Source organism: Delphinapterus leucas, chromosome 12 (genome assembly GCF_059928025.1).
Source record: "Delphinapterus leucas isolate spDelLeu-1000000601 "Yukka" chromosome 12, BTC_Dleu_Yukka2, whole genome shotgun sequence".
Taxonomy (NCBI): Eukaryota; Metazoa; Chordata; class Mammalia; order Artiodactyla; family Monodontidae; genus Delphinapterus; species Delphinapterus leucas.
In genome coordinates, this window is record NC_143140.1 from 14,127,995 (window position 1) to 14,144,499 (window position 16,505).

General features: G+C 38.8%; 1 protein-coding gene across 7 annotated transcripts in view; it reads left to right on the forward strand.

Moving 5' to 3' along the window:
- FAM135A (family with sequence similarity 135 member A) overlaps positions 1–16,505 on the forward strand; it is a 123,553-nt gene that overhangs the window by 98,868 nt on the left and 8,180 nt on the right. For all 7 annotated transcript variants that reach the window (XM_089921718.1, XM_089921719.1, XM_089921717.1 and 4 more), the window contains 4 exons: positions 847–938; positions 1,427–1,524; positions 3,878–4,029; positions 5,632–5,742. In XM_089921718.1, the coding sequence (XP_089777844.1) occupies positions 847–938; positions 1,427–1,524; positions 3,878–4,029; positions 5,632–5,742 (453 nt within the window). The remainder of the gene's footprint in view (positions 1–846; positions 939–1,426; positions 1,525–3,877; positions 4,030–5,631; positions 5,743–16,505) is intronic.

Below are 16,505 nucleotides of genomic sequence, written 5' to 3' on the forward strand. Positions count from 1 at the left end.
ATTATTTTTGTCAGCTGTCACCTCGTGGCAATCATTTTGTCTCCCTTTGATCATCTTTCTGCTTCCCTTTTAGCTTGCTGCTTTAAACCTTATGGACAAGAAAAATCAATACCTAAGAATTAAAGATTCACTGATTAATCAGGGTATAACTTAACTTCTTAATACCTTGTTTCACTGCTGTGGTTTTGTGACAGCTGTTTTGGTTACTCAACAGCCTATTTTTCTTGGTTAGGAGCTATGTTAGAAGACACCAAATATCTCTGGACTAGCAGACTATTACTGTGTTATAAGGTGATTTCTGTAGCAACAAATTGACAAAAGATTTTATGGATTATAAAAATGCTAAACACAGGTCTGAGCTAGTAAATTCTTATGAAATTGGAGATTTTTCTTTAAGAAAAACAAAACCGTGAGTCAAGGAATAAAAGATCTCTAATACTAACCTCTTTCCCCCCACTAATAAAATTTTCAAAGAATTATCCTCCAAGAAAGGCTTCTTGGCCCAGTAGAATCTCTGGTAAATTCCTCTTTGAAATCTTCAAGAAACACACTATCCCATGTTATGGGGAGGAAGACAGACACACTGCTGGGGGGGCGGGGGGCGGTGGCGAGCGCATCAATGCGACCAGACCTCTGAAGAGACAGGCTGTTGGAGGCCATTGCCAGCTGATGGAAATCTGCTGTGAAATAGACACTGAGGATTCTGGTTCCCAGGGCCTTGTCTCTTCACAGCCGGCATAGGCCTACGCTTGTCCCCAAGAAGTGTAACAGAGTATGAGGGTGCGCATTGTACCTTTTGCTTTATCTCTTCCCTTAGGTATAACTTTGATTTTCTTCATCTTCTAGGTAACAGTGCAGATCTCCGGTTAGTAAAAACTTACATTGAACTTGGACTGCCTGGGGAAAGAATTGATTTTCTTATGTCTGAGAGAAATCAGGTACAGATAGCTGTGTTTTCAGTGGAAGCACACATTTTTCTACCAGTTTCTACCTAAATATTTGCTGACTACAAAATGCCTGTGGTAGTAGATATAATTTTTCTGACTTCTGTGAAGTTTAACAATTAATGCGTAGCCTAAGGAAGTAGAAGTGATTTACGAGCTTTTTACATGTGTAAAATTCCTAGAATTTCACATTCTGTGCAAATATTTTAATTAAACCATTATAAATAACCTTATGTTCAGTGTTGATAGTGGACTAAACGATTACCTAAATGAAGTGTTAAGAACAGTGAGCCTTTTTTTTCCCCTAGAAATTCACTACTTGTTCATTTTAATATAATGAATATCACATTCACTAACTTCTTTAAAAACCACTGGTCTTTAACCATATTTTCAATACCTAAATTAAAAATAATGTTTATATTCAGTGTTTTATGTAATTACACATATTCAGTATATAACGTATCTATTTCACTTTTGTTTAGAATGATACTTTCGCTGATTTTGATAGCATGACTGATCGCCTTCTGGACGAGATAATACAATATATTCAGATATATAGTCTAACAGTCTCAAAAATAAGGTAACTTCTATAATATTACATAAATTGTTTTTATATCTTTATGAATTATAAAAAAAATCACACAGAATTTCTGGTAATTTTGTTGTCCTATTCTGAAATATAGGATACTGCAACTCTAATTTAAAGAGAATAAAAATAAAAAGATTTTAGGGAAAGACCACATATTATATAATCCTGTTTATATGAATTGTCCAGAATTGGCAAAATTATAGAGATAGAGGTAGATCAGTGACTGCTTAGGGCTGGGGGAGAGGGGAGATAGTGGGGGGCGGGGGGGTGGCGATAGCTAAAGAATGTAGGGTTGGACTTCCATGGTGGTGCAGTGGTTAAGCATCCGCCTGCCGATGCAGCGGACACGGGTTCGAGCCCTGGTCCGGGAAGATCCCACATGCCACGGAGCAACTAAGCCTGTGCACAACTACTAAGCCTGCGCTCTAGAGCCCACGAACCGCAACTATCGAGTCCGCGTGCCACAACTACTGAAGCCTGCGTGCCTAGAGCCCATGCTCCGCAACAAGAGAAGCCACCGCAATGAGAAGCCCGCGCACCGCAACAAGGAGTAGCCCCCCCCCCACTCGCCACAACTAGAGAAAGCCTGCGCGCAGCAACGAAGACCCAACACGGCCAAAAATAAATAAATAAATAAAATTATTTTTTTTTAAAAAAAAATGTAGGGTTTCTTTTTAAGGTGGTGAAATATTCTAAAATTTCTTGTAGTGATGGCTGCACTACTCTGTAAATACACTAGAAAGCGTTGAGTTGTACTCCTTAAACGGCTGAATTGTATGGTATGTGAGTGATATCTCAGTAAAGCTGTTACCAAAACAGAAGGTTATGGGGAAATGGATATATATTTAAAAAATGAAACTGTAAAAATACTTTCAACATGTCATGACTATACTTTGAGAGTCAGCTCTCCACAAGCAGGAGATGATGATCAAATCAACATGTCTTATTATTTAATCACAGATGTTGTGAATAGACATGGGGGAGAGAAAAGCATTTGTTTCTTCTAGTCCGGTAAGAATTAAAGAAAAAGTCAAAACTAATCTTCCTGCCTCAAAAAGAGAAGAGTAAACTGATGAGTTTCATATCCCAGCTGGGTTAGAGGAGGAAGCTGGCTCTTTATACTCTAGGCTTTTGTAGAGTTTGCTTCCTCTTGGAGGTACAGAGTAGGGACAGAGAACAGAGAGAGCAGGTTTTTATTTGAAGTCACTGTTTAAAAACAGATTTCTGTTAAAATATGGTGGGAGATGCAAGTATGTGGAGGGTGGAGAGAGATTGTTTTCTTGTTCTAGTCATTCTCATTTATGGATTTTTCATCTGTTTACTAAATTTTCTATAGTCATCTTGTATTCCTTTTATTAATTTGTTATTTTATGATGAGAAAATAAGTCTATTTTTTCAGTTCTTTTATTCATCCACAAAAGTATGCCCTCTTCTAGATTAGATGGTCAGTTATAATCAACCATTATCCAAAAGCTTGATTTGGTTGAATGAGGACTGTTTGTTATCAAACTTTACTTCACAGCTTCAGGAAGTTTGCAGCTTCTCACTAGTTATGTCTGTAAACTAGCTATATCTGTAAACCACTTTTAAGACAGCTTTCAGCCTTTCTTCTTTCACTGTTAATTGTCCCGAGGGATTCATATACTGTCTGTCGTAAAATAATGGTAGGCAAAAAGGCTCTTTGGATTTAAACTATTCCTTAATAAAGGTGAAAAGCTTTATAAGTATTAGTTATTCTTTTGGTATAATTTTAGACTTACTGTCAGAAAATGCACATTTTTTTTCCTGTGGCTTGAAAGTACTTAGAGAACTCCCCACCTTGGAGTGTGGACCAGAGAATAAGAGAACTGGGGATATAATGTCTCCTAAATCATGCTTATACGTATAACTTCATTATTTTGTTTTAAATCGTGACTTGACAGGTAAATAATTGGTGTGTGTACCTAAAGATGCAAATTTATCATCTAGTCAATGTATTAGCGCTTTTAAAATGTATTTCTTTCTAAGTATTTACGAACTAGGAGTAAAAATTTTCTGGTAAGTAGTATCCTATTTCTATAGAGTAAGTATATAAAGTCTATAATAATAGGAGTTTTCTGATAAGTAGTATCCTATTTCTATAGTAAGTATGCAAACTCTATAATAATAGGAATTTTCTGCTACATTCTCAAATTTTTTGCTTCAAAATGTAAGTTATGTCATTTCAGAGTATCAAACCATAGTTTTAAAACATATTAGAACATTGTAAATGCTTAGTATTTTCACATCTGTGTACAGTGATAGCAGCTTTTATTTTTTTTTAAACTAATACTATGGGAGAAATGTCATTTTGTTTCTCTTATAGCTTTATTGGACATTCGTTGGGCAATTTAATAATCCGTTCAGTGCTTACAAGGCCACGGTTTAAATATTACCTTGACAAACTTCATACCTTTCTATCACTCTCTGGACCTCACCTTGGTACGCTCTACAACAGCAGTGCTCTTGTTAATACAGGTAAGAAGTTTTATTGTCCAGTACAAAAATTATGGCGTGGAGAGAAGATTTAAATACAAATTTAATATTTTCTGGTGTTTATTTTAGAGCAGATTTGTCATGTACTTGGAATTTCATGAAACAAAAGATGTATCTATTTTTCTATTTTGTCATGCACGTGAAATAAGCTGACAAAACTCATTTCAGAAAATGATGTCATATTGAGATATTTGTCAAGTCACAAGAGCATTTTTTCCCTTTTTATCATTAAACTGTTTAAATATTTTCAGTAAATGTTAGTCTTATAAACAGGCTATTTTGTTGTTCCATTAGTTGAGCAGATAACAAATACCTATGCTTAATACATTTTAAAGTTATAAAATGTTTTATATAGAACATTAACTCTGATTTTGGTTTGATAGTGATAAAGGGATATTATGAGAAAATAAATTCTAAACTTTTAAAAGAAATTAAAGTAAAAATTAAGACCCCAATTTTGATTAGAATAAATATGCTCATTAAGAAGGATCTGATACTTGATTTGCCCTTTATTTGGCTTTGTTTTTCCCTTAGAATTTTAAAATGGCTTTTATAATTTAGTCAATTGATTCCCATTGTAAGAATTAGATTTCATTCTGACTCTTTTTCACCGAGCCTTGAAACTCTTATTTCCATTTTCTCTTCTACTTCTTTCATTGACAAATAAACCATACCATTTTCCTTTGTATCCCATTTCAAATGGTGGTATTCAAAATCTAGCTAGTTGTAGATTTTTACAGTTTCAAAAAGAGGGCTTGAGAAAAATGAAATCCGTAAATAGTACAAAATAGAACCCAGTATGAATCGGATGCAGTACTTTGAATTTCTTTCTTTTGAATTTCTTTCTTCACTAAACTTTTCCCCAGGTAGACTTTCAGTTGGCAGCTTTAATCAGTTAAAGGGTTTTTTCCCTCTTTTCCTCCCCTGTTCACCTCAGTAATAGAATCAACAAAAGTAGAAACGAGTAGTCTACAATCTTGAAAACCAGCTACAGAGTGATTGAGGTTTCACTTAAGCGGAAGATGCACTTAAATACGGGTAACTGGTAATATAAAGAAATACAATTAAATATGACACTGAAATTATATTCGGCTGTTACTAGAAAACATTATCCAGTTGCTCATCCTTAGAGTTGGTCCTTATCCAGTTAGTCTCCCATGACTGACCTGTGATTGTCTGTAAAGGCGCCGTGCTCAGGCATGTGGATCTACTAGTGTGTTTAAAGTTTACTCCCCCTCTGCTTCATTATAATTTGAACAAGTATATCTAAAGGTGTAATTTTCCCAAATGTGTTCTTCATAGACCATTACCTATTTCATTACCTAATGAACTAGAAATAAATAACAAGCCCTCTGTCAACCACCGTTAACCCATCGTTAACCTCTGTGTGTCTGTGTGTTTATATTTGTTATCAGAAAATGGAAATATTTTGCAAATATATTTTTTATTCACCAACAAAATGCTAATTTGGGAGATATATTTTGAAGTGAAATATATATATTAGAATGAATAACGTTGGCATATGGTACTATGTATTTCCGGTTTATAACTCTCACATATCACATACCATTTATAACTCTCTAGGTCTGTGGTTTATGCAGAAATGGAAAAAATCAGGTTCTCTTTTGCAACTGACATGTCGAGATCATTCAGACCCTCGCCAGACTTTCTTATACAAGCTTAGTAATAAAGCTGGTAAGTATATAGAAACAGTTTTGAAAACACTCACTTGAAAACCTTTTTTAAAATAAACCTTTGGGCTTCCCTGGTGGCGCAGTGGTTGAGAGTCCGCCTGCCGGTGCAGGGGACACGGGTTCGTGCCCCAGTCTGGGAAGATCCCACATGCCGCGGAGCGGCTGGGCCCGTGAGCCATGGCCGCTGAGCCTGCGCGTCTGGAGCCTGTGCTCCGCAACGGGAGAGGCCACAGCAGTGAGAGGCCCGCGTACTGCAAAAAATAATAATAATAATAATAAGTAAATAAATAAATAAACCTTTAACAAATCAATTATCAACATGTCTTTCTGGTGATTAAAAAACTATCAGTCGGCTGTTATTTCTTAATAGTGAAATAGACTCAGAACTAAGCAGTTGATAGCATGTTTTCATTTTTTTTACGTGATTGTATTTATTTTTTTGTGAGCTGCACAGCTACTTTGAAGTTATCCTAAAAATTTTGCCCTTTATAATTCATACCAGCTATAAGTTAAGTTTTTGAACTAGGCCTCTGCGTGTCCTAGCCTTCCTGTCCTTCTAGCTGCCCCCAACCCCAGTCCTCAGCCTTTGTTTTAAACTGCCACATTTTTTTTTTACTTTCCTATTGTAAGCATTTCCGGAAACTGTCAGAAACGAAACCATTAATAGTTATTCCTTCTTCAGATTCTCACCACTGGATGGATCTTGTTACTCATCTCTCATTAATCAGTTATTAAATGTATTCCCCATCTTGCATGTGTATTCTAAGCTTTTACTCCCGGAAGTCCCCAGCCGGTCCTTGGCCATTCATTCTCACGCTCTGTAAGTGACCTCGCCTGTGACCTTTCCTCTCTCCTGGACTCATCCTCGCACTCACAGATTCCCGGCACATTCTTTCCACTGTGTCCTTTGAGGTCTCCGCTTGAGGAGAAGAGACTGCCCTCATCTGTACCTTCCTCAAAGAATGTGATCGCCACTTCTGCTGAAAGTGGAGCCCTAACTGAAAGCCGGCTATTCCCCAGCCCACCCCCACCTGCCCACTCCCCCGGCTGTGGAGCAGAGAGGGTGGCACACTTTTTTGCTAAAGGGCTGGATAGTAAACATTTTGGCTTGTGGGCCGTAGGATCTCAGTTGTAACCACTCAACATACCACTGTAGCCCAAACACAGCTATAGACAACACATGAGCTAGTGAGTGTGGCTGCATTTCAAAAAAAACTTTATCTACCAAAAAAAAAAAGGCAGCAGTCCAGACCACACAGGCCTGCCATAGAAGCAGCTGGATTTCTTGATTCCTCGGTTACTGAGGCCCGTCCTCTTGCTTTCCATCCCTCCCTTTTGAAGTGACTTCTCCACCGCCACGTGAAACTGCTTCCTTTGAGCCTCAGCCTTCTCGTCGTCTTCAGTATAATGCTCTCCTGCGCCCTCCTTGCATCTTCAGTGAGAACTTTGACAAGAGTTCATTGACAAATATTTATTACACAGTTGTGCTTAGGAAAAGATATATTTCTTTTTTTAATTGTACGATTTTCTTTTTTTTTTAATTTATTTTATTTATTTTACTTTTGGCTGCATTGGATCTTCATTGCCACTTGCAGGCTTTCTCTAGTTGTGCGAGTGGGGGCTACTCTTTGTTGCGGTGCGTGGGCTTCTCGTTGCAGTGGCTTCTCGTTGTGGAGCACGGGCTCTAGGCGCACAGGCTTCAGTAGTTGTGGCACGTGGGCTCAGTCGTTGTGGCTCGTGGGCTCTAGAGCGCAGGCTCAGTAGTTGTGGCGCACGGGCTTAGTTGCTCTGCGGCATGTGGGATCTTCCCGGACCAGGGCTCGAACCCATGTCCCCTGCATTGGCAGGCGGATTCTTAACCACTGCACCACCAGGGAAGCCCAGAAAAGATATTTTTCTTGAACCTTAATATACTTAATCCTGGCATCATTTTTGGTAATTTGATGAGCCGACCCTTTAGATGATTCACCAAGCATTACAGAGCCTTTCTCAACTCTGGTAACCTTCTATTCCACTCCACTGTGAACCCTTACCCATGGCTACACTCCACCCAGAAATTTCAACCAGTATTCCACTCTGTCACTGTAACAGCCTGTCGTTTCTCTCTCACTCCCTTATTCTCGCCTGCTTTCTAGACTCAGTTAAGATCCCTACTCCATCTTCCTAAGATGACCCTGTGCCTCAGGGTTTCATCCCCTTCCTGACCCATCTCAGACTCTGAATTATCACTTTCATCATTCATACACTGTCACCCTTTGCTTTCTATCATAGCCAACTAGCAAACCTGTACTACCGCTTCTTCACCTAGCCTGTTGAGCTCTGCCACAAAGGACACGCAGACGTGCACATCACTACTGCTCTAGATCTGTGGCTTCCCTGTCTGGTTATCTCTTAGTAGCTTTCTACTGATTCCCTTCAAAGTTTCTCACCTCTTTTCCTCAGACTTAAACTACCACTGCTGCCTGCACTTCCACAAATGGCTCTGTTTCCTGTTCTATCTGTGAAAGTCAAGGCCGTCAAGCAAGGACTTTCCTACTTCCTTCTGTTGGCCTGCAAGTATCAGCATACCTAGACCTGTGTGTGCAGCTGCCTACAGAGTATATTCACTTAGATGTCTCATGGGTGCCTCCTGTGCAGTGTGCTCAGACACCTCCTGTTCCCCTCAGATTGGCTCCTCTGCCTCTACCCAGGCAGAAACTTAGAAGTCGTTCTTGACTTCTCTTTCTCCCTTTCCCCCATCTGCTGAGTTACCGATCCCTGTGACGTCCAGCCTGCTTGGCCCTGGTGGAGCCTCCCTTTCCTTCCTCTGTGACTGCCTTCGTCCAGCCTCCATCACCTTCACTTAGGTGATCGCTGTGGCCTCCAAACTGGTTACCCTGCCTCCTGTATGCCCCCCTTCTCCTCTGTCTCACTTCCTCATTGGATGAAATGATTTTCTAAAAATTAAATCAGACCGTATTGGTCCTGTTCAAAAATCCTCCAGAGTACCTTCTAGTTCTCAGGATGACGTGTAGAGTCCGTGGCTTAGGGCATCAAATCCTGTATAATCTGGCTCCTGGTCCTTTCATGTGCTCTGTACCCTCCTCTTTGCAGATGGGCATCCTTTGCTGTAGTCACTTCTCACGTGTTTGTGCTTCCTCGCCTTCACCATGCTTCTTCTGCCACCATTCCTCCCCGTGCATTTGCCCGTCTTTGTAGCACTGATTCTCTTCATCTTCTAAAATTACACTCCAGCACCACCTGCTCTCCGGAGCTTTCCTTGATGCCCTGTCTGATTCGGTGCGCCTCTGCTGGCCGAGTAGCAGCACATGCCTTCATATCCCAAATCTCATGTCTCAGGACTGACCACAGTAATGAATTCCACTCCTCATTTGCCTGCTACATATCTGTGCTTATATTTCAAACTAAATGTGTCTAAAATTGACAGTTTCTTCTTTTGCTGCCTCTTTTTTTGACCTTTTCTAAATGTTACTCTGTCCTCTAGATTACTTGGTTTGAAACACCTCAGTGTCATCCTCGATTGACCCCACTTCTTTTCTTTGCATACCACATCCCAAGATTGTTAACGTCATCTCTGGACTGCTGTAACATTATATATGAACCTCTTTTATCATAGTCGTTATAGCTTGTCTCATGTCAGTCATTTTTATGTATCTCAGCCTTTTTTCCTTAAGTGGGATCTGTCATGACAACCCTTTCCCACCCCCCCCACATACCCTCAGCATTCACAGCAGTTCTTCCTAGTAGGCGTTCGCTGTCAACCCACTGAATCAATGAGTGATCTTTTCAATATTATGTGCGGTATCCAAAAGCAGGTCAAATATTGTACGGTAAGCTGAAAATCAAACCCATGTATTTGGTGAAGGCTGAAGTAGCTTGAACTTGTAAACTTAAGCCCTGGCCTTTTAAATCCACTTTTCATCTTCATTCCTCTCACCATGTCTTCCATCCTGCTCTTGAAACATTTGATACGAACACTAGACAGATTTAGTCATTGAATACAGCCCACTTCATTTGAGTCTTGTTTTAACCTTTTCAAGATTCTGCCTTAAATACTGCTGTCAATATGAGAAAGAGAATTGGGAATGGTTATTTCATGTGTCGCCTGTTATTAGAATCGGTGAAAGAAAAGTTCTTTTGTAGGTGGAGTTTTGTGATTTTGTTTCTAAGGGTAAAAAGTAACAACAGTAAGGTATTTACAGTACACAGAAATACATACTTGATTCACAAAACCACAAGATATTCCTACAAAATCAAATACATCACATAGTTCTCATGTGAGAAAAACTTACCCTGACTAGAACCATTACGTGTAGCTATGTGTATAGCATTGTGAGTAGCCATGGAGTTTGTACCGGTGCTGCTACTGTAAAAATTCTGTAATTCATGGCATTTCCCAACTGACTGAACAGATACTTGTATCACTAAGTTTATAATTATTAGTAGATATGAGTAGGTCTTTTGTACTGGAGTTATTTTTTAAGGATTAGTTAAAACTTTTCCTTACAGGTTATTAATTTATTATTTGCCTTTTAATGCATGGCAGGACTTTCATCTCCCCCGCCCCCCGGTTGTACCAGTGTAGCACTGTTTAAGAGACAAATTTTGAAGGCACACATAGATATTAGTTTTAGCTGAGACACTGACAAAGGTTACTTGATCTAAGTATTAAGTAATTCTGTTTCTTCTTTGGTAAAATTGGAATAATAGTATCTTCCTCACAAGACCATTAAAGGTTGAATGAGATAATTCATGTAAAATGATTATGGTCTGAATAGCACGAAACTCAGTAAATATTAGTTGGTAAAAATAGCTCTAAATGAAGAGGTGCCAGAACTAAAATAGTATTAGTATTATAGATTATAGAAATTTGCTGTCACATTAACATCATAAATCTATTTTAGGAGGGTTTTTTTTTAGCAGAACTGTCAATATTACTAGCTATAAAAATTGTTCAAATGACTTATTAAAGTTGTTTTTGTGTTTTAAGATTTCTACTTATAGCTAGAAATGAATTTATTAGTATACACCTGAATTGAATTAGTATTATTATGGAACATAGCATGAACGCATACTATGTTTTCTAATAATAACTAGTACATTAAATAATACTAAAATATAGAAATAAAGAATAGCCAACACACAAGGCACATACCGTATTCCAGGTGCCACCCAAGCATGTCATACACGTGGGTGTGTTTAACCTTATGAAGTAGGAGCCCCATTGCCCCGCTTTGCATGTGAGGACACAGATGCCCAGAGTGGCCAGACGCCGCCTCAGCCCAGAAGCTGGTACCACAGCCATCATGCGTGGTCAGACCAGGTCGTGTTAAGCCAGTGACGTATACTTTCAAGAACTTGAGATGGTTATCCTAATTGTAGTTTTAAATGTTAACAAATATTCATTAATTGATTTTAAAATTATAATACTGTCATGGGAGTTGGAACAGGTCTCTCTGAGCTGTTTTTTTCCTTTTTTTTTTTATCATCTAAAGAATTATGAGAAATGAGTAGTCAGTTCCTAGGAAACTGCTACACCTGTATATATACATAAAATTCTTTATTCACAAAGTAGAAATATATGGGTTCACGTCAGAAACATAAATAAATAAAAGAGGAAAACATAGAGCAGTGTTTACTTAACCAATTTACGTAGCCAGTGTGCTATTCTCAGATATTTTTAAACAATCAAGAGCCCTAGAGATAACTGTTCTTTTATATTTTACTCTGCTAAAGCTATAAAGTCTTTGATGCCCTGATCCAATTATTGCTTCTGTTTCTTCTGAATGGCCAATTTCCTATTCTTTTGAGAACGCGTAAAATCACCTGTCTAAAGCAAAATCCAGCCTTCTACCCTCTTCCCTTGTTTATTTAAGCAAAGACTCCCCTGTGGGTCTTCATTTTGAAACAGTCTTTTTCTCTGCAACATATCATTGGTTCATAGCGTTCCTTAATCGAAAGCTATTCATTATTTTAAAATTAAGGAAGCATTTAAAAGCCTAAAGTAATTTGAGTGATTTCTAAAGCAATTAAGAAATGTTATCTTTCTGTAAAAATCAGGTATTTATTAAGTGTGAATTGCCTTTGTTGTTTTCTGAACACAATAGATATTGTAGAGGGCTACAGAAATGTTACGTTTAAAAGGAAATTATCTTTTTTGATTAAGGCATTACAATTATAAACAATGATTAAATTTTTAAAAATTTTTATTGCACTCTAGTTGATTTACAGTGTTGTGTTAGTTTCAGGTGTACACCAAAGTGAATCAGATGTACATATACATATATCCACTCTTTTTTTAGATTCTTTTCCCGCATAGGCCATTACAGAGTATTGAGTAGAGTTCCCTGTGCTATACAGTAGGTTCTTGTCAGTCATCTATTTTATATATAGTAGTGTGTATATGTCAATCCAATCTCCCAGTTTATCCCCCTGCTTCCCCCTTGGTTACCATAAGTTTTCTACATCTGACTCTATTTCTGTTTTGGAAATAAGTTCATTTGTACCTTTTTTTTTTTTTTTAGATTCCACATATAAGCAATATCATATGATAACAATGATTAAATTTTATAGCAGCTTTTAACTTAAAAACCTATAGCATCCAACAGATTGCTGATAGAATATATCAATAATTTACACACTGTAGTTGCAGCATGCTAGCATGTCCTCATTGACTATCAAGGGAAAGAAAGATGAAGGAACCTAGAGCAATGTGGAAGGTAAACAGTATACTGTATCTAGATGAGGTGACAGCAGTGCTGAGTAGTCAAGATTACGTAGAGAGAAGGCTCAGGGGCTCTCCTGTATTCCTTGGTGAGGGCTCAAAAAGAGCCAAAGAACAATCTACCCATTGTTGGAATTTCAAGAACAAAGCATCCTCATTTTAAGATCTTCCTAAAAACATCTGCTTAGAATCTCTTAACCAGCTGTTGAATTCTGACAAATAAAATATAACAATTAAAGAAGTCTCCTGCTGTGCTACTATGGTACAAGATAATCTTTTCTTCCAGCAGATTACAGAGGTGTTTAATAATAGGTATCACTTGATTTGTAATTAACATTTGTATTTTGTTTCTGAAAGTGTAGGAAAGCATCAGCAGCAGCTTACATTATTTTAGGAAGCAAATTCTTTCAAATGTATTTAAAATAAATGAGTAAAAATAAGAATAGTTCAATATTGAGTAGACTGTGCCCATTTAGAAAGCACAGGGTTTCTCAGCCTCAGCACTTTGACATTCTGGGCTGGATATTCTGTGTTGTCAGGATCTGTCCTGTGCGTTGTAGAATATTTAGCAGCATCCCTGGCCTCTACCCGCTAAATGCCAGTAGAGCACACACCCATCAGCACCTCACATACCCCACCCCCTGCTTGTGAGAAACAGCGTTGTCTCCAGACACTGCTAAATGTTCCCTGGAGTGCAAAGCCACCAGTGCAGAACTGCTATTTTTGCCAGTTCCAGAAAGTAACCAGAGATGAGTCAATATGAATTGCTTTAAAACTCATTAAATTTTTCAGAAAAAAAAAATGAGCAGCCAAAAATATCAGGAAGGGCTTCCCTGGTGGCGCAGTGGTTGAGAGTCCGCCTGCCAATGCAGGGGACACGGGTTCGTGCCCTGGTCTGGGAAGATCCCACATGCCACGGAGCGGCTGGGCCCGTGAGCTATGGCCGCTGGGCTTGCGCGTCCGGAGCCTGTGCTCCGCAACGGGAGAGGCCACAACAGTGAGAGGCCCGCGTACTGCAAAAATATATATATATATATATATATCAGGAAGACTGAGATAATGAAGGTGAAAGTTACCATTACAGTGTTCGTTCATACATAAACCATGTAATTGTGCAGTCCAGAAAAATACTGAACATTTACTTTAATCTTTTTCTTAGCAATCCTGAAAAATAACTAAAATATTTAGAAACTTTTCCAGCTAAACTGTCTCATTCTATAGATGGGAAAATCGTGTTACTTTCCCAAGTTACAGGTAACTTTTCAACCGAGAATGAGTCACCTTGGGCTGAGTGAAGTGCTAACCCGAGGGCCAGTGGACGAGACCATCTCTGAGCAGGTAGAATCAGTGCAGGTGCAGAGAGGATGAACCTACAGTACAAGGCTCCCCCAAATACACACCTCAGACATTGTCATCAGCTGGACTTCAGCTCGGATGAAGTGCTGCCATGATTCCCACCAGCACTGCGCCTCGGGGGCTACCATGTTTCTCTTTGAGTTTCTGCCCTCTCTAGCCAGCACTGCTACACAGGAATGGAAACCAGAAGACTCAAAAAAGGGTCAGAGTCTGTTTGACTTGGTTCTTGGCTAATACAAAAAGCAAACCTTCCATACAGAAGCACAGTACTAGATAATACATTGTTGTTGAAAAAGTATTATTAAAATAATTACTAAGTTTAAAATGCATTTTTAAAGTACAGTGCTATCTTGGGAATCACATTTAAAAATATGACAATATCTTGTATCTATGTCAGTGTCAGAATCTGTGATTGTATCTGTTTTATCATCATGGAATCTGAGAGTTAAAGGGTTTCTTGGACATCCCCTCCTCTCCCTTTGTTGGTTTGCATGCTTCGTCTCCACCGAGCTGCCTGAACCTGGGGAGACGTGGGTACTCCTCTCCAGGGTCTTGGTCTAAAGCAGTGATTTTCAGCCTGAGTGCCATTTCTCTGTAGAAGCACAACAGAATCTCCGCGAATTATTTTGAAAAGTGTATTTAATTTTTAAGGTAATGGCTATTACTCTTATAATGTAAACTATAGAAATAGAGCAGTGCCGAGAAATGGGGGGGGGAGGTAATTGGAGGGGAGAATAAAGCCCAAGGACAGATTCATTGAGAGACTGATTTTTTTTTAAGACGGGAAGTATAATGCTGTAATATTTTCCATCCTGATAAGAATGATCCATCCAGAAGAGAAAATTGTTGATGCGAGAGAAGGATGGGACAGCAACTAGAGGCATGCCCTTAAGCAGACAGGAAGAAGGAGTGGAACCTAGTGCACTAGTGTAAGGGCCGGCCTGAGGCAGGGGTGGGCAGAGCGAGAAGGTACAGATGCGGGAGGTGGGTTTTGCGTTAAGGTAGAGTCTGCGGAAGCCCCTTCCGACGCTTCCGTGTGCCCAGTGAGACAGGAAAGCCATAAGGTAAGAGGGGGACATAGAAGATGCTGGTGGTTTCCGGAGAAGTACAGAGGTGACCGTTACTGAGCAAGGCTGCCACCGGCTGTGCAGTGTCATTCCTGTCGATGTGATGGGAGTGATGCCCCCCGGAGATGTGCAGTGTGGTCGCCTTTATGGAGGACACACATACACACCTTTTAGATAAAAGAAGGAGCCAACTGTGCTGTTACATGGCTGGTTTCATGCAGTTCGGGATAAAATTTCATTTAACAGCATTATACTTAGAGATTCAGAAAGCACAGTACCTAAAATAACTGGGTTAGAAGTGAAGAAGTACCATACGACCGTGGCTTTCACATTTTTGGCTTGTTTACCCCTCAAAAGAATTTTGGAAAAGTTTGTATCCCCTTGTATAATTTTATGGTGACACCTAAAACTGTTTTCTATAATTTTAAATAGTTGCAAAGGATGTATTTTCTGGCATATGAGATAGTATATTTTTACTATATTCAGCTGGAGTCACAGACTTAGCTCATTTAATTTATGGAAAATATGTGCCATAAAATCTAACTGGCACAGCCATTTCTTATTGTCAAACAGTCGGTAACATCAGACTTACTTTTTGGAAGAGGAAGACTTCGTTCATATTTTGCTTGGTTCTCCCAGAGATTTTATACCGCAGGGCCATATACCATAAGAAGATCTGAAATAGATTGGAGAAATGTCTTTCTCTTGTAAAGTAGGAGAAGGAAAAGTCATTTGTAGAAAAGTGCTCGTATGAAGTTGGGATCTGGAAATCAATTTTCTTAAAGCTGTAAATGCCCATCTACACCACGGAGAGTCTTAAATTACCCCTGGGGGTAAGTGTATACCAGTTCACAGACCTCTGCTCTAGGACACACAGACGTTTCCCAAAGTAGCACCAATGAAGACTGTCATCAAGTGATGCCAAAAGGGGATGACTTTGTCTCGTGAAATGTGAAAATGAAGGGGAAAAAATCAAGTTTTCTAAAATATTTTAAACATGTTTGTTCAACTGAGTTAATTCCTGTTACAGACATTCTCCTATTTCACTTATATCTCTAGAATTTTATATATTCAAGTGGCCACAAAGTAGTATCTTCTCATTGGGAAAAGGAGGGATACGTTATATTTGACACAGAGGGTATATACTGTTTCACCTGGCTATGTGTCAGTCTAAGCTCTTCCCATCATTAGGATCCTTAAGTTCCAGGGAAGACAGGGAGCTTCTACAAAGGCTTCCTATATTCTGGATTCACAGCAGTCCCCACAATTGGCCTGTCTCTAAGAGTCTGAATTTCAGTGCACATAAGAGTATCAAAGTTTTATTCTGGAACATTCCAGAACAAAATTCTCTGTACTGCACACACAATTCTAATGTGTCACCATTATTGATTTGTATCTTATTTAATTATCATATAAAATTTTGATTTTGTATATACTAGTCTGAGCCAAATAGTACATTACTGTAATTAGAACATTATTGGTATTAAAGAGGTCAAGAATGTGGTTTCAGTACTTAAGTGAGTTATTTAGCAAAGTACCCCAAGGACAGAAGTCCTAAATTCACGTAGTTTACTGAAAAATTTAAAAAAAAAAATAGACCTGACAAAAGTCTGTTGG